The sequence below is a fragment of the Leucopleurus acutus genome (assembly GCF_964270905.1).
Source record: "Leucopleurus acutus genome assembly, chromosome: 1".
Classification (NCBI taxonomy): domain Eukaryota; kingdom Metazoa; phylum Chordata; class Mammalia; order Artiodactyla; family Delphinidae; genus Leucopleurus; species Leucopleurus acutus.
The window spans coordinates 142000644-142024377 of record NC_139142.1 but is presented as its reverse complement, the minus strand read 5'-3'; the positions used below and the strand labels follow the sequence as shown (position 1 = coordinate 142024377).

The window sequence follows — 23734 nt, the reverse complement described above, 5'->3', positions numbered from 1 at the left end:
CGAGCCCGTCCTGCCTCCTCCTTCTGCGCCAGGGCCACCGCCCATGGCTGCGGAGACGAAACCCGGAACGGCGACCAGCAGGGGTGGGGCGGTGTAGCGGCCGGCTGGTCAGGCTGCGTACAGTGCTGGGGCGCGGGGCGTACCCCCGTTAGGAGTCATGCTCGGCAGGTCTGGGTACCGAGCGCTGCCCTTGGGGGACTTTGACCGTTTCCAGCAGTCGAGCTTCGGCTTCCTGGGCTCGCAGAAGGGTTGCTTGTCCCCGGAGCCGGGCGGCGTGGGGCCTGGGGCCGGTGAGTGGCCGCCCAGCACAGCGGACCCGGGAGAGATCGGCTGGCAACCCTGGGCCCGAACCCTCTGCCTCTCGGGAGTCAGCCGGTCTTGCGCGCTCACATCCTTACAGGAGGGACCGAGAGGGGGTCTCCACAATGTGGAGAAGGGCTTGCATCAGGCGCTGGGATGCTACTGCTAATCCAGCCCTCCTAGGGCCACGGGGCTGCAGCACCAGAGGTCTCTCATCTTCCAAGAAGCCTCGCCCCACCTCGTTTCTCCTCGGCTTTTATCAGCCCAGAGATTTCAGGTTTCCATTTTGCCTAGAAAGAAACTAAGGTCTAGGCATAGGAGGTCACCAGCACGCCAAGGGCACTTGGCTGCAAAGAAATGGCAGAATCTTCACCTCAGGGGGCACCTCTAGACTCCCTAAGCTTGAGCATGTCCCTGTTCCCTGGTGGAGATGTGCAGGCCCTCAGGTGCCTGTCATGTCTTCCAGGCCCTGTCTTGCTCCAAATCCTTGAGTTATTCCCTTGGCCCGTAGGCCAGATCCCACATGCCACAGCCTAACAACCAAAACCCCAGAGGATGTGGCCCCTCTGTGATCCTCCTCTAATGACAGCTGCCCCTATCCAAGGGTTCCTTTCCTGCAGGGGCCACATGGGTCAGAACGAGGCAGGAAAGGAGATTTAGCATTCTGGGGCCCAGAGAGCCCGGAAGTACAGGGTTCCTGGAAGTGTGGAGCCAAGGCTCCTGTCTGCTCTCTGTTCAGGGTTGGGAGAGGAAAGAGAGCAGAAAATAACCTCTCCCAGATTCTGGGGTTTTCTCAGCTTTCACTCCCATTCTGGGCTTCTGGTTCACGGGGGAAGGGACCTGTGGTTCAGATGAATCTCCTTTTCCTAGCTCTCTGTCCCCCACCTGTCACCTGAAGCTGCTTCAAGCGAGGCATGGCCCAGAGGGCATTAAAGGGGGGTGAAGAATTGTGAACTAGGAAAGAACATCTTTGCCCTCATCTCTGGCATCTGTTGAAGGCAATTGATGCTTTATCCCTTTAAGCTAAGGTCCAGTGATGCCACCCTCACCAGATAGCCTTAGGCTGTCTCCAAAAGGACTCCTTGAAAGCACACTTCTGGGGCTGAAAGTAGAGGAGGTGTTATGCCAGCAGCATTCAGTTGAACCCAGCATGTGCTTACAGATGCCCAGGTACTCCTGGCTTTGCCAGCTATGGGAGGCAATATAAATCAGACAAAAGGATTGACTCCTGCTCAGCCCAGTGAGGAGAGCATCATGTGATTGGCTTCTCAATTCCAATGACTACTGTCTCGCAGAGAATAGGCCTTGTGAGGGTGGGACTTGGGACAGATTTGTTTTGGTGTATGGGAGGAAGGAACAGTCCTTAACTAGCACCTGCCCAAAGATATGAGAGTAGTATTAGGTCCTTAGGGCACGGCACTAAAGTGGAGTGAAGAACTGTGAGCTTGGAAAGAACATCTTAGCCCTGAAAAGGAAGGAGCCACTGAAAGGGGAGGTGGGCCAAAGGTACAGTTGACTGAGTTCACCCAGCCAGCAGCTGTCCTGCCAGACCCAGTCGGTATTCCTTGACTACCTCTGCTCTCTTGTCCCCAGATGCACCTCAGAGCTGGCCTTCCTGCCTCTGCCATGGCCTCATCAGTTTCCTGGGGTTCTTGCTGCTGCTGATCACCTTCCCCATTTCTGGTTGGTTTGCCCTGAAGGTAAGGCTGGCTGGATCAGCCCCCAGAATGGTTGGGCCACGTGGAGAGCTTTGGCATTGGTGGGTGAATTCCCCATCCTCTGCCCCCTTCCCCCAAATATCACAGCTCTGTGAAATGGGCTGGAAAATAATTGTTCATTCTCACCTTTCAGATGAGGAAACTGAAGCTCAGACTTGTCCAAAGTCATACTGGGAGCCAGTAAGTGGCAGAAACAAGTCTTCCCAAACTCCCAAGTTTGAGGGTCTGAACACTGGCTTTAAGGTGCACACAAATATCTTCCTCCCTTTGGGTTAGGCTAAATTAGAAATGAAAAACACTCAACCTGGCCCAGCAGGTGATGAGTAATAGGAATTTCAGGCCTCGTTTTCAACAAGGGATGGTGCAGATGGGAAAGGATGAACTAGAGTTGAGGATTGCACCTGAGAGCTGCAGTGAAGGTGGAAGCCTACCCTAGTGTGGCCCCAGGCAACAGCCAGTGTCTCTAGAAAGCTTGGGGTTTGGTGTGATCTCGAAGGGAGTCCTTAGAAGGTCCTAAATCCTAGTCCCCAAACTGCCACTGAAACAAGTATTATGTGACCTTGGGCAAGTCACTGCCTCTCTAAGACTTCATTTCTCAATTTGGACATATTTCCTTGTTTGAGGATTCCAGGAACCTGAAGTTGGCAAAGCCCTTTGCTCGGGGCTGCTGTTAGAGCAGCCCAGCTTTTCCCTTAACTAAGACAAGGGCAGACAGTTTCCTGGTTTGAGTCATGTCTAGCTTCAGATCACACAGGTGAAAGGTTTCACTGAGGATCAAGTCAATACAGTACGACAGTTGAGACCGTGGCTTTTGGAGTCATTCAGAACTGCGTTCAGATCTTGTGTTTCACTTGGGGGCTTTGAGATTTTTGAGCACGTCAGTTAACCTCTCAGAGCTTTGTTTTTTTCATCGGAAGACAGAGCTCAGGATACCTGACACTGAACAAGGCCAGAGGGAGAGAGGAGAGGGAGGGACCTGGGGAGACATCATTGCCAGCAGCAGCTCAGTGCTTTCAACCCTTTTCCTTGCTGCTGTGGACAGATCGTGCCCACCTATGAGCGCATGGTCGTGTTTCGACTGGGCCGGATCCGCACCCCTCAAGGACCCGGTATGGTTCTGCTCCTGCCCTTCATTGACTCCTTTCAGAGGGTGGATCTGAGGACACGAGCCTTCAGTGTCCCTCCTTGCAAGGTGAGGGGCTTCTTGGCTCTTGTGGACAGAGGGAGTGGGGGCTTATGCTGGGTGTATTGGCCTGTGAGTAGCCATTAGGGGTGAGGAATGAGGAAGATACCAGAAAAAGGGGGAGGGGGCTGGGAGGACATCCTTGATCCATATACCTAAGCCCACGCACTTGGGGATACCATTTTGCCCCTGAGGAGCTAGTGACCAGGCGAGTGGGTCAGGTTGGGTGATCTCAGTGGACCTGGCCTCCCTGCGCCCCCAGCCCCTCTTTCATGGCCTTCCCCAACAGTTGGCCTCTAAGGATGGGGCTGTGCTGTCTGTGGGGGCTGACGTCCAGTTCCGCATCTGGGACCCGGTACTGTCGGTGATGACAGTGAAGGACCTGAACACAGCCACACGCATGACGGCCCAGAATGCCATGACCAAGGCTCTGCTCAAGAGGCCTCTGCGGGAGATCCAGATGGAGAAGCCCAAGATCAGCGACCAGCTCCTGGTAGGCAGCTCCACACAGGGCAGAGTTCGGGGGCCGGCACCTCGGCCCAGCTCTGCCTGCCAGGGCACTTTAGCAGAGCACCAGATCGCTCTGGGCCTCAGTTTGCCTTATGTCCCAAGAGTGTAACAACTTTTGAAGAGTCAGTGGTCTGGGTGGGACTGTGAGTCGAGGAACAGAAGATGGCACAGACCGTAGCGATCTTAGGCAAATCTATCCCTGGAGGTGAAGGGGCTGGGACAGGGGAGTGGCCTGACAGAAATTCTTGGGTCCTGCCTGAGGTTTCACTCTTCAGTGAAGAGGTTTCACTCTTCACTGCTCTGCAGGCATTGCCATGACAACACTGGGCCTCAGGGGCACTCGGCCGCCTCATGGGGCAGGCAGGTGGGTGAAAGGAGCAGGGGCCTTCCTGGCCCAGTCACCTTCAGGGGAATTCCATGCTCCCCGAGGCAGCATGTGCATTTTTGTGGGTTTGTGTTCTTTGTTCTGAAGAGAACAAAGGGACATGAGGGCATTTGGGCCTTTTTCCTGCCTCTTCTCTGAGTGTGAGCAGTTACCCTGGAATTCACCTCAGATCCCTCCTGTGACAAGATGGGGTTGAAATACATGTGTGAAGGCGTGTCCCCTGCTCCTCACGTTCACCTTGTGCTTTCTCCCATGTCCTGGCAGGGGAACCGTGGGTGAAGTTTCCCCTCGTTCCCCTAAGATCTGCTTTCCCCAGGGTTAGAGGACAGGAAGGGGAGTGGGGTAATGCCAGTCCTGGAGGTCGCAGTCCCTTCAGGAAATAAATCAACTGGGTGAAATTCCCAAGAGGAGCTCTCATATGCATAGCATTTTGCCTGGCTCAGTGTATCTCTGCTTTACATTTTGCTGCAAAGGCTGGTATTATTGTTTTATTTTGGAGGAAGGAAACTAAGGCTCAGAAATTATTTGACTTGCCCCTAAGACCTGTGGTCAGGGCAGAGCTGGACCAGAGCCAGGTCACCTGCCCCCCGGCCCCCAATCCAGTGCTCAGTCCTATACAACTCAGATCACAATTTGATAATTTTTTTCATGAAACCACATTCCGTTTTGATCTACCTTTAGGAAGAGAAAATTGCTCTCGGCCTTGTTGCACATGGCTTTGGTGCAGCAAAGCCAAGAGAGGCCATCTGAGGGAGTGAGTCCCATACCAGGACATTAGAGTCATGTAGGGCCATTGCCCAGATTGAGTTGGCTCCTGGTAAAGTGGGGTCATTGCCTGGCTAAAATGAAAACTCAGGAAATCCAGCACACCTCCCTAAGGCCCGTTTCAGGCATATGTTTCTCATTCTCACCGCGCCCCTGCTTCTGCGTACTTTTCCTCTAGAGGGATTGCATGCTCCCCACCTCTCACTTGCTGGGCCCTCCTTAGCTGCTCCAGGCCAGCCACTTCACCCCTCACTGCCCCAGCCCAGCCTCCCCCATTGCCACCCCACCCGTCCCTCTGCCACAGGCCTTGCCTCTTAATCCTCAGGAGAAAACACTCTAGGGTGAGAACTCTTTCAGCTTCCTCCAGCATCACCCCTTCAAACTTATCTACATCTGTGCTGTTTCCCTGTCTCACTGGAAGCATCTGCTTCCTCTGCACCGGGCAGTGCTCTGGGCTCAGGACTCGGCTCCCTCCCTCAATTCAGCCTCTTCTTGCCTTTTTGTGAGGACACATATTTTCCCTTTGTCCCAGACCCCCTCTAGCTCTTAACCCCTCTCTCCCCTTTCCTTCCTCCCCTCCTGTCCTTCATCTAGGCTCCCCCCACGCTCCTAAGACTGACGTCACTGCCGACCTCATGGTGACCTCCCTCTTGCTAGCACAGGGGCACTTCTCAGTCCTTCCCTTACTTCACCTGGAGGCAGCCTTTGACTCCATGGACCCATCCTTCCATTATTCTTGGATCCTCTGCTTCCATTATTCCACATTCCTGGTTACTCCCTGTTCTTCTGCCCTTCTGTTTCCAGGTTTCCCTCAGTGGTCTCTTCTCACCTGTGACCTCCCAGGAGAGCTTACCTACTTGGGGCTTTCTGCTAACTCTAGACACTAATTATTCTCAACACTCCGATCCAGTCCCACTCTGCCCTGCTTCCTGGCCTCACTTATCCAATTGCGGTTGGCCGTCCCGTAGACACCTCAAGCTTAACGTGTTTAAAAAGTCACCATTCCTTCCCTACCCACCCCCAAATCTGTGTCTTCCTCTGTGTATGCTCTCTGGATAAACGCCCGCGTTCCTGATCCGTGCAGGCAGCCATACTAGAAATGTGGCTCCTCACCGCCCTCCTTGTTTTCGCACATCTGGGCAGCCGATAAGTCCAGCGGTTCTATTTCTCTAGTGTCCTTCTGTAGCTTAAGAGAGTTTACAGAGTTGTGCCCCTCCCCTGGTGTGTCTCGGCTCACAGCCGCCTCTCTGCCTGACACCGCATCTGCATCACTTTTGCCTTCGGTTTGAAACAATGTCCTACCTGGTCTCCATGCCTCTACCCTCAGCCCCTCCAATCCAGTGTCCACACGGCAGCCAAGAGAATCTTTGCAACAACAAGACTGCTCTGTCACTTGCCTGCTAAACTCATCTCTGGGACTCCTTGTGCCTCAGAATAGATCCGAGTGAGCGGGAGCAACCTCCTCTGAGCCCTCGGCTGTCTCTGGTGTCCCAGGCCACAACTGAGGGTCCAGCTAAATGGAACTGTGGTTCCTCAGGGGTCCCCGAACATTCGAGGTGCTCCTTTCTGCATTTTGGCACCTGCTCTTCCCATTGCCTGGAAGGGCCCTCCTTTGATGCCCCTTCACCTGGATGATTCCTCCTCCTCCTGGCATCACCCCCTCCTCCCTGCCCCACACACTCTCCTGATTGCTCACTACCAGCTGCCCACAGCTGGGTTGTAATTGCCCTCTGCCTCCGTCCCAGGCTGGGAACTTCTCAAGGGCAGGCCTGGTGCCTCATGTGCCACCATGGCCATACCAGCCTGCCTAAAGAACGTGCTCTGGAAAGGTTTGTTGCATGAGTGCCATTTCTCCCCACACCATCCTGCAGCTGGAGATCAACGACGTGACCAGGGCCTGGGGGCTGGAGGTGGACCGCGTGGAGCTGGCAGTGGAGGCCGTGCTCCAGCTGCCCCAGGACAGTCCAGCTGGGCCCAGCCTGGACAGCACCCTGCAGCAGCTGGCCCTCCACTTCCTGGGAGGAGGCATGTCTTCAGTGGCAGGAGGTGCCCCACTCCCCGAGCCAGGTAAGGAGCCTCGGGGAAAGAGTGAGGGTGCTCCCCGGGGCGCTCAGCTTGGTGTCCAGCACAGACTGAACTTTGCTACTTGTTCCCTTAACCAAGCAGCTTGTGCAGTGCACACCCCGCCCAGCTGTTCAGGCCACCCCGATTCTAGAGCTGACCAGAGCTAAGGCAGTGAGAAGAGTCCAGGTGTCTGAGTGTGTGGAGGCCTTTGGGAGCCTCCATGGGAGGAAGCAACAGCATCCAGCAGAGTTTTGGATTCAAGGCTGGAGTAGCTTAGAAATGGCATTTGGGGTTATGGCTAAAATCTCAAGGGCAGCTTCTTAGGAAATTGAGGAGGAAACTGAACGTGGGCCTGAAGAGGGTGTAAGACGGAACTGCCGCGAAGGTACGGAGGCCACACGTTGACCTTGGCAGCACGTTGACCTCCTTCTCTCTGCCTCCCTCCCCAATCCCCTCGGCCGCCCCCAGCAGATACCTTGGATATGGTGAACGAGGTTGAGCCGTCTGCCCCTCATGGTGGTGCCGGGTCCAGCCCCAAGCAGCCAGTGGCCGAGGGGCTGCTGACGGCTCTGGAGCCCTTCCTGTCTGAGGCCCTGGTCAGCCAGGTCGGGGCCTGCTACCAGTTCAATGTCGCCCTGCCCAGTGGCACCCAGAGCATCTACTTCTTGGACCTCACTACAGGTGCAGCTGCCCTCCCTGCTGTCTTCCTTCCACCCGGGTTGCTCGTAGCCCCGACCACCCACGGTCCTTTTTCAGACTGGGCCCTGCTCCTGCCCCCAGTTTAGGGCAAACCCATAGCAGTCAGGGGCTCCGATGCCATTTGCAGACAGTGACTACCCAGGCCTCGGTCTCCCTGCCCTGTCCTCGTCAGCAGGATGACTCAGATGGCCGAGCTTCCTGTGCCAAGCGCCCTACACACGTTGCGGTCCTGTTCACGGCAGGCTCAGCGCTGAGCATGTTTTGTGCGTTATCCCACCTACTTCTCATCATCAGCGTATGATTTAGGGAGTATCATCGTCATCCCCATTTCACCAGTTTGGAAACTGAGGCTCTGAGCGGTCACACAGCCAATGGGACTTGAACCCAGGGTATTAGGATTTGAACGCTTAACCACTATTTCCACCCCTCCCAGTGGGACATGCTAACCTCTTCTACCCCCTGCAGCATAGTCGTCCCCCTACTAATGCTCAGTTTTCTTTCTCCCTACAGGGCAAGGGAGGGTGGGGCATGGGGTGCCTGATGCCATCCCTGATGTGGTGGTGGAGATGGCCGAGGAGGACCTGCAGGCCCTGTTGTGCAGGGAGCTGCGGCCCCTGGGGGCCTACATGAGCGGGCGGCTGAAGGTGAAGGGCGACCTGGCCGTGGCCATGAAGCTGGAGGCTGTCCTCAGGGCCTTGAAGTAGCAGGTTTGGCTGACTGTCCATAGCCCAGCCCCGAGCCTGGCACCAAGCCAGGGGGGCATCTTGGAGGAGGAGTCATTGACACTGCACCTTGGATTGTTGAGGCCCTGAGAAGTTTCAGGCCCAGCAAGAGCCAAGGAGTGGAGGCTGGGAGACCCTGGAGACTGGGAAAGGCCGAGTCAGGCGGCCCTGCCCTTCTCATCCACAGTGGTTCTCTGGACAAGCCTTTGCTGATCCTGGTCCCCTGCCGCGTACCCGGTCTGAGCTGGGTGCACAGCGCGATGACAGGAGAGCCAGGCCTGCTGTGCTGTGCTGCCTGCCTGACTGGAGAGCCAGGGCTGACAGAAACAGCCTGACAGCAGCTGCCTTGGTCCCAGTGTGAGGGAGCAATGCGTGCCGCTCGGGCTCCAAGCTCCAGAAGTGGGCTCAGAGAGGCTGGAGGAGGGAGAGGGACGGCGGCCCCCGAGAAGAGGCCCCTGCGGTGGGAGGGGTCTGGGGATCGGCTGGGTCTGCCCTGCTGATTGCAGTCCAGGCCCAGGCTGGGGGGATGGGGACAGGAAAGAGTGGGGCTGGCTGCTCCCCGGCTCTGCTCTTGAAGACGTCTGTCTTGACTCGTCTCCCAGCTCGGTCTTGCATGCCTGACAGACTGGAGCCCGGGGCAGCATGAAGGAGAGCCCTGCTGTTGCTTTGCTTTCCGGAGGTTTGAAAACCTCAAATAAATGTGATGTTTACAATGTATTTGGAGAGAAATAGGGGTAATGGAGGTGGGTCGGAGGGTCTCTGAGGTGATGCCCCTGCTGCCGGACCGGGGCCCAGGCCCTGAAGGGTGACACAAGCCCTGACAGTGCTCTTCAATCACCCACAGTTCCACTTCCTGCCGAGGGCCTCAAAGCAGGCAGCAGCAGGGCACTCTGTTTCCCTTTATAGTCAGGGTAGAGGTTTGGCAGGAAAGAGGGGGTGTGGGTGTGACAGAGCTGGTCTGGCAAACAACCTAATGAAGGCAGGGCTGGGGGCTCGTATCACATTCAAGAGAGGGGTAGGAGCTGCTATCAGCTGCGCCTCCTGTTATACCCCTGGTCACTGTTTCCCTACTGTTCTGGCCCAAAACTCAGGGACCCCAGAGAAGGGGGGCCTTAGACATCTCAGGTTCTGAGAAATGATGAATCTCACATCCTGGAGAGACTTGTTAAAAAAACAAAAAAAACACAGAAATTTGAGGCTCCTCTTTGAGGAGCAGCCTCCGGCTGCGATCTGGCACCAGGCCTTCCCCCTCGGGGCCCTCTCCAGCTGCCTTGGCACCAGGCTCCATCCAGTTTGCCCTTTTGTTCCTGCCAGTGCCCGCCTTGGCCTCTTGTAGAGGTAGACCAGCGTAGACCAAACCACCATTGGGTTCAGGTTTCAGCCCCAGGGCCCCTTCCTGGAGGGCCAGAGCCCCAGGTTGCTGCCCCTGCTCTGTCCCTCTCTCCACTCCTGGAGGCCGCCCAGCCAGGGCTGCCTGTTCAGAAGCCTTCCCTCCAATCCCCACCGGCCACACTCCCGCTGCCCGTGAGCCCTGGTGGGGCATGATCTTCTCTGCTTGGCCTGGGCTCCCCCTCTACTTTGGCGCTGTCGTTGTGCCTATTCCCCACTGTGTCTGTCACTGTTCTTGTGTAAGTGCCTGCCCTCCCTGCTGGACCATGAGCTACATGCCCGAGCCATCCATCACTGTTCCCTCCATTGTTACTGCACACAGTGCCCCAGGGGGAAGAGGGGAAACCCCACGCATCTTCCTCATGAAAGCTTAAGGGAAACCAAAACTCAGATCTTCTTTGTGGCTGTTGGAGGATCAGCATCACAGGGGAAACAAACTTTTCTAGATGTCTGTGTGGGTGGAGAGCAAAGCCTGCTGCCAGCCGTTAATACCCTCCTGTCCAGGGGAACTCATTCCTTGGGGAGGCCAGCACTCCAGGAAAGGGAGCCCACAGGTTCAAGGCCTCTGAGTTTCGGAGGACCCAGCAGACTTTGTAGTCCCCAGTGGGTGGACGAGGGGCACCTAATGGGGCCAGGGTGTGGGGAGGGAGGGAGAAGGGTGTCCATCAAAGAAGGCTTCCTGAGGAGATGTTGCCTGAGACTCACAGCTACATGGAGATGAGAGAAGAAAGGAAATGGGGGAAAGACATTCGGTAGAGGGGGAAAGTCCCTGTGAGAGCACAGGAAGAGGTAGTGGGCACCTCCGATTTGGGAAACTGAAACCTAAAGTCTGAAGGGGGATGTATGCAGGGATTTTGGGGGGACTGACGCTGTGCCAGGTATGCCCCTGTACTGCACTAGGCACTTCCTATATTTGTTTTCCTCAAGATAACCTGATGAATAGTGATAAAGTTATATTATTATGCTATATTGATATATAATGTATTATTCTGATGTTATTTTAAAATAAGTATTTAATTTTGAATAGAGAGTTTTAAAAAGGCATGCTATGAAAATTGTCCCTCACACTCCTGATTCCATCCACATATTTTCAAACAGGTATCCCATGGTATTAGTTTCTTGGTTATTGTTCCAGAAGTTGAGGTTTAAAAAAAATACATTTACAAGAAAATCCAAATATATTATTCTCTGGACGGGGGTTGCTTGTTTTTTATTTTTTTTACAGAAATGGCAGCATAGCAAATACAATGTTGATCTGTTCCCTTAACCTTACAGTTGAGGATCTTTCCGTATTAGCACACCTAGATTTTCCCTATTCAGTTTTGTAGTTACATAGGATTCCATTGAATGGGCGTATCATAGTTTATTTAACCTGGTTTGCATTGATGGACATTCAGATTTTTTGTGTGTGTTTTGCTATTTCAAACAATCTTGCAGTAATAATCTTTCACATACGCTATTTCACCTGTGGTTGAAGTTCATCTGTGGGATAAAGTCCTAGAAAGGAAATTGCTAGGTCAAAGCATTTCTAATTTAATATTGCCCAAATGCCTTCTCTGGGGGTTATTCTAATTTACGCTCCCATTATCAGTGAGTGAGAGTCTGTTTTTCCTCATAGCCATGCCAGCACAATGTGTTTTTAAACTTTTGGATTTTTTGACAGTCTAGTAAGTGAAAAGTTGCATCTCAGTATAATTTTTTAAAGTTGTTCAATTGCTTATTGCTTTTTAAGACTTGGATTTTCAGTCCCAGCAAAAGCAAAGGGTTTTTGCTGTCTTTCTCCAGCGTTTACTTTTTAAAGTATGATATGATAAAAATGCACCCATTTTAAATGTGCTTGATGTGTTTTGACAAATGTGAACACCGTGTAACCACCAGCCACCGCAATCAAGATATAGAACATTTCCATCAACTCACGTAGCTCCCTTGTGTCCCTTCCCATTCAAGCCTCGCTGTCCCCGCCCCCGCCCCCCCAGGTCCAGGTCACCACTGGTCTGCTTTCTGTAACTTTGATTAAATTTCATCTTTCTAGAGTTTCGTACAAGTGAAACTATACCGTGTGTACCCTTCTCTGTCTAGCTTCTTTCCCTTTAGTGTTCTTGAATCATCTGTGTTATCATGTGTATTTGTAGTTTGTTCTTTTTTATTTTTAGTGATATTCTGTTGTATGGATAGATGTGTACAATTTATATATTCATCTGTTCATGGACATTTGAGTAGTTTTCAGTTTTGATTGTCAGACCTCCTCTGAACATCTGTCTGTGTACAAGTCTTCGTACGGATATATGTTTTCATTTGGGTAAATACTCAGGAGTAGAATTTCTGGGTCAAGAAACTAACAAACCAATTCCAAGATAGTCGTGCCAACACTTGGTGCTGCCAGTCTTTTTCACTGGGTGTGACTGATGGCTTTGAGCCTCCTTTGTGCTTATTGGGCATATGTCTTCTTTTGTGAAGTGTCTGTCCAATATTTTTTCTCACTTTAAAAAATGGCTTATTTATCTTATCAGTATAGATTCGTATTAGCTTTAAGACTTCCTAGTAAATCCTGGATACATGTTTTTTAGCACATATTTGGAATATTTTCTCTCAGTCTGTAGCTTGCCTTTCTAACTTCTTAGTGCTTTATCTTGAAAAGCAGTAGATTTTAATTTTGATAAAGTCCAGTCTACAACTTTTTTTTTATCCAGTTTTTTTCCCTAAATTTATTTATTTAATTTATTTTTGGCTGCGTTGGGTCTTCATTGGTGCGCGTGGGCTCTCTCTCGTTGCGGCGAGTGGGGGCTTCTCTTGTTGCAGTGCACGGGCTCTAGGTGCGCAAGCTTCAGTAGCTGTGGCTCGCAGGCTCTAGAGTGCAGGCTCAGTAGTTGTGGCACACGGGCTTAGTTGCTCTGCGGCATGTGAGATCTTCCCAGACCAGGGCTCGAACCTGTGTCCCCTGCATTGGCAGGCGGATTCTTAACCACTGCGCCACCAGGGAAGCCCTATAACTTTTCAATGGTTAGAGGTTTTGTGTCATTTCCTGGATGTCTTTGCTCATCTTTGCTCACGGTCTTGAAGATTTTCCCCCATGTTTTCTTCTAAAGTCTAAAAGTTTATAGATTCAGCTATTACTTTTAGGCTTGTGATCCATTTTGAGTTACTTTTTGTGTATGGTATGAGATAAAAGGCTGAGGTGTTTCCCCCCCCGCCCTCCCCCCCATGGGTATCCAATTATTCTAGCACTTCTTGTTGAAAAGATACATTTTCCCCATTGGATTACCTCAAAACTTAAATTTTTTCATTTCTCTTATTTTGTGTGAAGTTGAATATTTTGTAATATGTTTAAGAGCCATTGTGTTTCTTTTTCTGTGAACTGTTACTTCATCTACTTTGTCCATTTTTTTAGTGTTGGTTGTTTCTAGTTTTGTTTTGACACCTGGGAGCTCTTTAAATGCTAGGGAGATTAGCTGTTTTTTATATGAGTTGTAAAATTTTTTTAACCCAATTTATTGTATGTATTTTGACTTTGCTTATACTTTTCCATGAAATTTGACAAATGTATTTGAAATGACATATATTTTATTTTATGACTTTTAGGTTTAAAGTCATAAAAACTTCCATTCTGAGATCATAAAGGAATTCCATGTACTCCCATTATTTTATTTTTTACATGTAGCTGTTTGACCCACTCGGGATTTAAATGAGCATAAAATATAGAACCACATTTTTTTTTTCAATGCCATGTATTTCTGTTTGTCTTGGGGTCCATATCTGGGTTTTCTGTTGTGTTCCACTGGACTAATGTTTGCCCATGCACTGGGGCCACATGGTTTTAATGATTGAAGCTTCATAAAATGTTTAATATCTGTAAGATTAATTCTTTTTAATGCTTCTTAAGAAATTCTTCCTGGGAATTCCCTGGTGGTCCAGTGGTTAGGACTCCGCGCTTTCACCGCAGAGTGCGTGGGTTCAATCCCTGGTAGGGGAAGTAAGATCCTGCAAGCCGCGCAGCCCGGCCAAATTAAAAAAGAAAAGAGAAGAAAAAGAAAAAAAATTCTTCCTGCCTGTTCTTCTTCTTTTGTTTTTTTAAAAATAAACTTTAGAATTACCCAGTCTAGTTAAAATAAATTGTTTATATCTTTATTGAGATCATGTTAAATGTGTGAAGTAACTCAGAAAATTGCAATCTTTATGACACTGACTCTTCCTATCTGTGAACTTGGCATGTTTTTATGTGTTTTTTTAAATATTCTTCAGAAGTTTTACAGTGTTCATATTGGTCTTGAACATTTCTTATCAAGCTTATTCCCAGGTACTTTACCTTTTCTGATACTATTACTATAAGTAAGGTCTTTCCTTTCATTATATTATCTGATCAGAATGCAATTTACTGCTCTGTAGGAATTCTGTACGGTACTAACTTAATTCTTACCTTACTAGCTGTATTGTTATTCATAGTACTTCATCTTCAGTATACAATCACCTGCAAACGTCACCTCATTTCAGTACTTTAAAATGCTTTCTCTTGTGTAATTGCATTGGTTAGCACAGAGGTGGGTAATTTTAAGGTGGAAGTGAGAGGGTATTATGCTGAGGGGAAAGACCAGTAGGGAGAGAGAAAGGGAGACTCTAGAGGAAGAGACGGGAATGGTATCCTGAGCCCTGATGGAGGGATTAGCTGTGGACGAAGACTGACAACCTCCCTCAATCCTGGAGAAAGAAGGGAGGAAATAAGGATGGGGGCAAACCCCACCCCTCCCCCCACGCACAGCCTAGCACATGGGGACGGGGTGGGGTAGGGATGCGGCTCTGGGATGTTTATTAACTGTAACAATTTCAAGGGAAAGAAGTGCTAGTGGTAAAATCTTAGTCATTGGGTCATTCACACAGGCCTCGCAGGGTTAGCCTTTCGGTGGGGCCTCCAAGCCAAAAACCATGAAATGAGAGTGTTGAGGGGGTGGGGACTTGGGGAGATTTGCGTGTTGGAGGGGTAGCTGGAAGGAGAAGTTTTCTGGCTCATCGTGGTGAGTGGTTCTTGATTCCCATCCTAGGCCAAGTGGAGTCCAGCTCCCCAGCCAGGACAGCAAGTCGTTTAGTGATGGCCACAGGCCAATGTCTTCAAGACTGACAAAGAGAAACTGGGAGTGCGAGGTGATCCTAGAAGGTGGCCAGGTAAGGACAGTCCTGTAGAACTAGGGTGCAGAGCTGGAAGGGAGCAGGAGATGATTGGTCCACAGATGGGAAGACCAAGGCCCGGAGAAAGCCTTCGCAGAGGGATTGTGGCATGGCTGGGCCCAGAACCTATGTCTCATACCTCCTAGCCCATGACTCTTCCTCTACGTCAGTGGGGGCCATGGTGCAGTGGGAATGGCTTAGAATAAAGGGGGTGTCAAGATCCTGGGGCTTTGTGTTGCCCTGCTAAGCCCTACTCCACTGTATGGGGATGGGTGTGGACTGTGTAGGGGTGGACAGAGAGGGGCACGTTCCCCATCTGCTGCCCCAGATTCTCTGCCACTCAGCCAGGAGAGAGGCTGGAAAGAGAGAGAGGAAAGGAGAGAAGACAGGGAAAGAACAGAGAGGAAAGGGAGGGGCGAGGAGAGGGAGGAGGCTGAGGATAAAAGGGACCTGCCCACCACAGTCCTCTGCTGGGAGCCTCTTCCCCTGGACTGTGCTGTCATTGACTTTCCAGAGCCTGGCACAGTGTCTGCCATATAATGGGCACCAGCAACTGGTTTTTATTTCTTAATAGTTATTTCTCTTTTTTTCCTTTAATTTTTTTTGCGCATCGGGTCTTAGTTGAGGCACGTGTGATCTTTCGTTGTGGCGCGGGCTCTTCGCTGTGGCGCATGGGCTACTCTTTAGTTGTGGCGTGTGGGTTTTCTCTCTCCAGTTGTGGCACACAGGCTCCAGGGCGCTGTAGATTGCAGCCTGCGGGCTCAGTCAGTAGTTGCCGCGCCTGGGCTTAGTTGCCCCGCAGCATGTGAGGTCTTAGTTCCCCGACCAGGGATTGAACTGTGTCTCCTGCATTGGAAGGCAGATTCTTAACCACTGGATGTGCAGGGAAGTCCCAGCAGCTGGTTTTTAAAATGGACTTGTTGAATAAGATGAAGCAGCATTAGATTTACCGAGGAAGATGGAGGTAGAGAGAGACAGATAGAGGACAGAGGGAGACAGGTGGGGATAGGGAGAGAGGAGAGACGGAGGGAGAGATGGAGGGAGAGACTGAGGGAGAGGGAAAGATAGAGACAGACAGAGGGAGGCTGGAAGATGAACAAGGAGAGACAAAACAACAGGGAGACAGGGACAGCAAGAGGAAGTAGGAGCCAAACCACTGTGCCTGGCACAGGGCCCAGAACAGGGCCCTGAGAGTCACCCCTGAGGAGCAGAAGATGCTTGTGAGGAGGACACTCAAGTGGTCTCCCGGGCGCTCGTCCTCCTGGTCTGAGTCTCCGCTCCTTGAAGGGAGCCCACAGAAGCCCAGTCATGCGCTTGTGGCACCATCTTGTGGCAGTTTGGGAGATGGCTGGTTTTCTCTTTCCAGATGTGCTTTCAAGGGCTGGGAAGGATCTTGGGGACAGAGGAGTTGCCACTGTGGAGAAAAAGTGCAGAGCAGAACCAGAGCCTGAGGTGCAGGCCTAGGAGATGCTCACCTTGCCTGATGGTTCCCATACACATACACACATCCCTGTGTGCACCCAGGCCCAGGGCGGGCTGAGCGGTGATGGGGTTAGGGAGGGAAGTGAGGGACAGGCAAGTGCGAGAATGTGGCCAGGAGAATTGGGGGAGGTTGACCAGAGTAACCAGGAAACTGCAGATCATGGAGCTAAATCTGCAAAATGGGGCTAATTATATCAAAGGCCATTTTAAGACCTTCCTAGGATAAGGTGCTATTAGTTTTGGAGGTTCCTCCCCCAAATCAATTATTAAAATGCACAGAATTGCTACATTAAATATATTACTGTAAAATAATATGAAGTGATTTTCGTAAGTTTGCCTTGGAAATTATTTGGCTAAGAGTAATTCATTCACGGTATAATTATCTACAAGTTCTCAGCACTCCGTGGGCATTCGTTTGCATTCTGGAAGTCCTTGCAGAGTTTTAAAAAATCTAATCTACAAATTATTTTCAAATAGAATGAAATTCTTACGAACACTACATCTAATGATTAAAGAAATTGGCACAGAATTAATGACATAAATTAACAATTGATGACAGTTTGTAGACATTTGATTAAACATTTATTCATTTGGGTTATTCTGTAGTTTTTGTATTTTGGAGTCAGACTTTTCTCAGGTTTTAATCATGTATGTAGGTTCCTGAGAAGCTCTGGAACGCTGGGCACTGTGTCCCTTGGGACTACCTTACCTGAACAATTAAGTGGCCCTGATAATACCTACCCTATAGGAGAGCTATAAAGGATAAAAATGGGATAATATATGAAAGCATTAAGCACAATGCCCAGTGAACTCCAAGCGCCCAATAAGAATTAGCAGATGTCATTCAATGTATCTGCACACACGCATAATCCCCTATTCTTTTAATCATTCATTCTAAAAAGTTGTATTGGGCACTCACTCTGTGCTGGACAAGGCAATGTCATAGGTGTTGGAATGGTAGTGAATGAATAAACCAAGATGCCTATCCCTGTGGCATTTACATTCTAGTTTGGAGAGCCAGACATGAACAACAAGCATTAAGAATAAGAAAGGACACGGGTACCGCATGAGGGCCTGCTCATCCGGAATGGATTTTTACACCCATGCTGATCGGGATACTGGGCTGGGAAGAACTGCAAACAGCCTCGATTATCCAAACTCAGCTTTGGCACCTTAAAAACCGAGTCTGCGACTCAGGCACAGGGGATGAAGGTTCCAGAGGGCAGCTTATGTTGATACCAGCTCCCCTGATCACTGCCCCTTCGCCTAAATATACATTATTAAAAAAAAAGTCATACAGTATGTTAGAAGGCCACCGGTGCCTTGAGAGAGGGCCTGGCATGTTTTGGAACAGCACGGAGGCCAGTGTGCCTGGAGTGGAGAGCGGGGGAGAGTGGGAGATGAGGCTACAGGTGAAAATGGGGCCAGTTCATGTGGAGCCTTGTAGCCATTGTAAGGACTCTGTGCAGTGGGATGCTGCTGGAGAGTTCTAGGAGAGGAACTGACTGTACAAACAGACAAGGGCCAGACCACATATAAAAACAACTCTGATCCTCAACCTGCAGCAACCTGCCAGGAAACCAACCCCTCATATGCAACAGTCAGCCCCGAAAGCCAGCCTGCCGGAAGTCAGACTCGCAGGAAGCCAGCCTGCTATCTCGAGTGACGATCCAGGAAGCAAAACAATAACTTCTGTAACTATCAGCCCCCAGTGGTCAGGACTCGATTTATAACTCACAGCTTCACTAATTTTTGTCCCTGCTTCCAACTTGGGACCAACCAGAGAAAGCCAAATATGCATCCCTAACCAATCACATAGGCTGCCCCCTTCTGGTCAGCCCGCCTCCAGCTCCCGGGGCTCGCAGCCCCCGGTCAGGGCACACCTGAGGCCTTCCCTGTTTTCCACTATAGAGCTTTCCACTCCTCTGCCTGTCTTTGAGTCTCTGCCAAAACAGAGCCATAGTGGCTGACTCCCTTGCAAGCTCCGAAAAAACAGAGACCCATTAAGAGGCCGTTGTAATAATCCAGGCAAGGGATGATAGTGGCTTGGACCAGGCTGGCAGTAGGGCAGGCAATTAGAAGGGGTTGGATTATAGTTATGCATATTTTATTATTTTTATTTTGAAATTATAGATTCACTAGCACTTCACCCCTCACTGCCCCAGCCCAGCCTCCCCCATTGCCACCCCACCCGTCCCTCTGCCACAGGCCTTGCCTCTTAATCCTCAGGAGAAAACACTCTAGGGTGAGAACTCTTTCAGCTTCCTCCAGCATCACCCCTTCAAACTCATCTACATCTGTGCTGTTTCCCTGTCTCACTGGAAGCATCTGCTTCCTCTGCACCGGGCAGTGCTCTGGGCTCAGGACTCGGCTCCCTCCCTCAATTCAGCCTCTTCTTGCCTTTTTGTGAGGACACATATTTTCCCTTTGTCCCAGACCCCCTCTAGCTCTTAACCCCTCTCTCCCCTTTCCTTCCTCCCCTCCTGTCCTTCATCTAGGCTCCCCCCACGCTCCTAAGACTGACGTCACTGCCAACCTCATGGTGACCTCCCTCTTGCTAGCACAGGGGCACTTCTCAGTCCTTCCCTTACTTCACCTGGAGGCAGCCTTTGACTCCATGGACCCATCCTTCCATTATTCTTGGATCCTCTGCTTCCATTATTCCACACTCCTGGTTACTCCCTGTTCTTCTGCCCTTCTGTTTCCAGGTTTCCCTCAGTGGTCTCTTCTCACCTGTGACCTCCCAGGAGAGCTTACCCACTTGGGGCTTTCTGCTAACTCTAGACACTAATTATTCTCAACACTCCGATCCAGTCCCACTCTGCCCTGCTTCCTGGCCCCACTTATCCAATTGCGGTTGGCCGTCCCGTAGACACCTCAAGCTTAACGTGTTTAAAAAGTCACCATTCCTTCCCTACCCACCCCACCCCACCAAATCTGTGTCTTCCTCTGTGTATGCTCTCTGGATAAACGCCCGCGTTCCTGATCCGTGCAGGCAGCCATACTAGAAACGTGGCTCCTCACCGCCCTCCTTGTTTTCGCACATCCGGGCAGCCGATAAGTCCAGCAGTTCTATTTCTCTAGTGTCCTTCTGTAGCTTAAGAGAGTTTACAGAGTTGTGCCCCTCCCCTGGTGTGTCTCGGCTCACAGCCGCCTCTCTGCCTGACACCGCATCTGCATCACTTTTGCCTTCGGTTTGAAACAATGTCCTACCTGGTCTCCATGCCTCTACCCTCAGCCCCTCCAATCCAGTGTCCACACGGCAGCCAAGAGAATCTTTGCAACAACAAGACTGCTCTGTCACTTGCCTGCTAAACTCATCTCTGGGACTCCTTGTGCCTCAGAATAGATCCGAGTGAGCGGGAGCAACCTCCTCTGAGCCCTCGGCTGTCTCTGGTGTCCCAGGCCACAACTGAGGGTCCAGCTAAATGGAACTGTGGTTCCTCAGGGGTCCCCGAACATTCGAGGTGCTCCTTTCTGCATTTTGGCACCTGCTCTTCCCATTGCCTGGAAGGGCCCTCCTTTGATGCCCCTTCACCTGGATGATTCCTCCTCCTCCTGGCATCACCCCCTCCTCCCTGCCCCACACACTCTCCTGATTGCTCACTACCAGCTGCCCACAGCTGGGTTGTAATTGCCCTCTGCCTCCGTCCCAGGCTGGGAACTTCTCAAGGGCAGGCCTGGTGCCTCATGTGCCACCATGGCCATACCAGCCTGCCTAAAGAACGTGCTCTGGAAAGGTTTGTTGCATGAGTGCCATTTCTCCCCACACCATCCTGCAGCTGGAGATCAACGACGTGACCAGGGCCTGGGGGCTGGAGGTGGACCGCGTGGAGCTGGCAGTGGAGGCCGTGCTCCAGCTGCCCCAGGACAGTCCAGCTGGGCCCAGCCTGGACAGCACCCTGCAGCAGCTGGCCCTCCACTTCCTGGGAGGAGGCATGTCTTCAGTGGCAGGAGGTGCCCCACTCCCCGAGCCAGGTAAGGAGCCTCGGGGAAAGAGTGAGGGTGCTCCCCGGGGCGCTCAGCTTGGTGTCCAGCACAGACTGAACTTTGCTACTTGTTCCCTTAACCAAGCAGCTTGTGCAGTGCACACCCCGCCCAGCTGTTCAGGCCACCCCGATTCTAGAGCTGACCAGAGCTAAGGCAGTGAGAAGAGTCCAGGTGTCTGAGTGTGTGGAGGCCTTTGGGAGCCTCCATGGGAGGAAGCAACAGCATCCAGCAGAGTTTTGGATTCAAGGCTGGAGTAGCTTAGAAATGGCATTTGGGGTTATGGCTAAAATCTCAAGGGCAGCTTCTTAGGAAATTGAGGAGGAAACTGAACGTGGGCCTGAAGAGGGTGTAAGACGGAACTGCCGCGAAGGTACGGAGGCCACACGTTGACCTTGGCAGCACGTTGACCTCCTTCTCTCTGCCTCCCTCCCCAATCCCCTCGGCCGCCCCCAGCAGATACCTTGGATATGGTGAACGAGGTTGAGCCGTCTGCCCCTCATGGTGGTGCCGGGTCCAGCCCCAAGCAGCCAGTGGCCGAGGGGCTGCTGACGGCTCTGAAGCCCTTCCTGTCTGAGGCCCTGGTCAGCCAGGTCGGGGCCTGCTACCAGTTCAATGTCGCCCTGCCCAGTGGCACCCAGAGCATCTACTTCTTGGACCTCACTACAGGTGCAGCTGCCCTCCCTGCTGTCTTCCTTCCACCCGGGTTGCTCGTAGCCCCGACCACCCACGGTCCTTTTTCAGACTGGGCCCTGCTCCTGCCCCCAGTTTAGGGCAAACCCATAGCAGTCAGGGGCTCCGATGCCATTTGCAGACAGTGACTACCCAGGCCTCGGTCTCCCTGCCCTGTCCTCGTCAGCAGGATGACTCAGATGGCCGAGCTTCCTGTGCCAAGCGCCCTACACACGTTGCGGTCCTGTTCACGGCAGGCTCAGCGCTGAGCATGTTTTGTGCGTTATCCCACCTACTTCTCATCATCAGCGTATGATTTAGGGAGTATCATCGTCATCCCCATTTCACCAGTTTGGAAACTGAGGCTCTGAGCGGTCACACAGCCAATGGGACTTGAACCCAGGGTATTAGGATTTGAACGCTTAACCACTATTTCCACCCCTCCCAGTGGGACATGCTAACCTCTTCTACCCCCTGCAGCATAGTCGTCCCCCTACTAATGCTCAGTTTTCTTTCTCCCTACAGGGCAAGGGAGGGTGGGGCATGGGGTGCCTGATGCCATCCCTGATGTGGTGGTGGAGATGGCCGAGGAGGACCTGCAGGCCCTGTTGTGCAGGGAGCTGCGGCCCCTGGGGGCCTACATGAGCGGGCGGCTGAAGGTGAAGGGCGACCTGGCCGTGGCCATGAAGCTGGAGGCTGTCCTCAGGGCCTTGAAGTAGCAGGTTTGGCTGACTGTCCATAGCCCAGCCCCGAGCCTGGCACCAAGCCAGGGGGGCATCTTGGAGGAGGAGTCATTGACACTGCACCTTGGATTGTTGAGGCCCTGAGAAGTTTCAGGCCCAGCAAGAGCCAAGGAGTGGAGGCTGGGAGACCCTGGAGACTGGGAAAGGCCGAGTCAGGCGGCCCTGCCCTTCTCATCCACAGTGGTTCTCTGGACAAGCCTTTGCTGATCCTGGTCCCCTGCCGCGTACCCGGTCTGAGCTGGGTGCACAGCGCGATGACAGGAGAGCCAGGCCTGCTGTGCTGTGCTGCCTGCCTGACTGGAGAGCCAGGGCTGACAGAAACAGCCTGACAGCAGCTGCCTTGGTCCCAGTGTGAGGGAGCAATGCGTGCCGCTCGGGCTCCAAGCTCCAGAAGTGGGCTCAGAGAGGCTGGAGGAGGGAGAGGGACGGCGGCCCCCGAGAAGAGGCCCCTGCGGTGGGAGGGGTCTGGGGATCGGCTGGGTCTGCCCTGCTGATTGCAGTCCAGGCCCAGGCTGGGGGGATGGGGACAGGAAAGAGTGGGGCTGGCTGCTCCCCGGCTCTGCTCTTGAAGACGTCTGTCTTGACTCGTCTCCCAGCTCGGTCTTGCATGCCTGACAGACTGGAGCCCGGGGCAGCATGAAGGAGAGCCCTGCTGTTGCTTTGCTTTCCGGAGGTTTGAAAACCTCAAATAAATGTGATGTTTACAATGTATTTGGAGAGAAATAGGGGTAATGGAGGTGGGTCGGAGGGTCTCTGAGGTGATGCCCCTGCTGCCGGACCGGGGCCCAGGCCCTGAAGGGTGACACAAGCCCTGACAGTGCTCTTCAATCACCCACAGTTCCACTTCCTGCCGAGGGCCTCAAAGCAGGCAGCAGCAGGGCACTCTGTTTCCCTTTATAGTCAGGGTAGAGGTTTGGCAGGAAAGAGGGGGTGTGGGTGTGACAGAGCTGGTCTGGCAAACAACCTAATGAAGGCAGGGCTGGGGGCTCGTATCACATTCAAGAGAGGGGTAGGAGCTGCTATCAGCTGCGCCTCCTGTTATACCCCTGGTCACTGTTTCCCTACTGTTCTGGCCCAAAACTCAGGGACCCCAGAGAAGGGGGGCCTTAGACATCTCAGGTTCTGAGAAATGATGAATCTCACATCCTGGAGAGACTTGTTAAAAAAACAAAAAAAACACAGAAATTTGAGGCTCCTCTTTGAGGAGCAGCCTCCGGCTGCGATCTGGCACCAGGCCTTCCCCCTCGGGGCCCTCTCCAGCTGCCTTGGCACCAGGCTCCATCCAGTTTGCCCTTTTGTTCCTGCCAGTGCCCGCCTTGGCCTCTTGTAGAGGTAGACCAGCGTAGACCAAACCACCATTGGGTTCAGGTTTCAGCCCCAGGGCCCCTTCCTGGAGGGCCAGAGCCCCAGGTTGCTGCCCCTGCTCTGTCCCTCTCTCCACTCCTGGAGGCCGCCCAGCCAGGGCTGCCTGTTCAGAAGCCTTCCCTCCAATCCCCACCGGCCACACTCCCGCTGCCCGTGAGCCCTGGTGGGGCATGATCTTCTCTGCTTGGCCTGGGCTCCCCCTCTACTTTGGCGCTGTCGTTGTGCCTATTCCCCACTGTGTCTGTCACTGTTCTTGTGTAAGTGCCTGCCCTCCCTGCTGGACCATGAGCTACATGCCCGAGCCATCCATCACTGTTCCCTCCATTGTTACTGCACACAGTGCCCCAGGGGGAAGAGGGGAAACCCCACGCATCTTCCTCATGAAAGCTTAAGGGAAACCAAAACTCAGATCTTCTTTGTGGCTGTTGGAGGATCAGCATCACAGGGGAAACAAACTTTTCTAGATGTCTGTGTGGGTGGAGAGCAAAGCCTGCTGCCAGCCGTTAATACCCTCCTGTCCAGGGGAACTCATTCCTTGGGGAGGCCAGCACTCCAGGAAAGGGAGCCCACAGGTTCAAGGCCTCTGAGTTTCG

General features: G+C 52.3%; 1 protein-coding gene across 6 annotated transcripts; it reads left to right on the top strand.

Annotated features, from left to right (window-relative positions):
• Positions 1–157: 157 nt before the first annotated feature.
• LOC309961714 (stomatin-like protein 1) lies at positions 158–22127 on the top strand (the record flags this gene model as incomplete). Of its 6 annotated transcripts, none has more annotated exons than XM_082839210.1 (7): positions 158–290; positions 1894–2000; positions 3061–3210; positions 3491–3694; positions 20157–20352; positions 20818–21030; positions 21559–22127. In XM_082839210.1, 7 exons carry the CDS (start codon positions 158–160, stop codon positions 21750–21752), a joined length of 1197 nt encoding a protein of 398 aa, XP_082695336.1. In that variant the 3' UTR covers positions 21753–22127. The 6 variants fall into 6 exon arrangements, with proteins under 6 accessions (XP_082695336.1, XP_082695335.1, XP_082695334.1 ...); XM_082839209.1 differs by lacking the exons at positions 20157–20352; positions 20818–21030; positions 21559–22127 and adding exons at positions 6733–6928; positions 7397–7606; positions 8135–8703; XM_082839208.1 differs by lacking the exons at positions 20157–20352; positions 20818–21030; positions 21559–22127 and adding exons at positions 6733–6928; positions 7394–7606; positions 8135–8703.
• Between the last annotated feature and the right edge of the window lie 1607 nt (positions 22128–23734).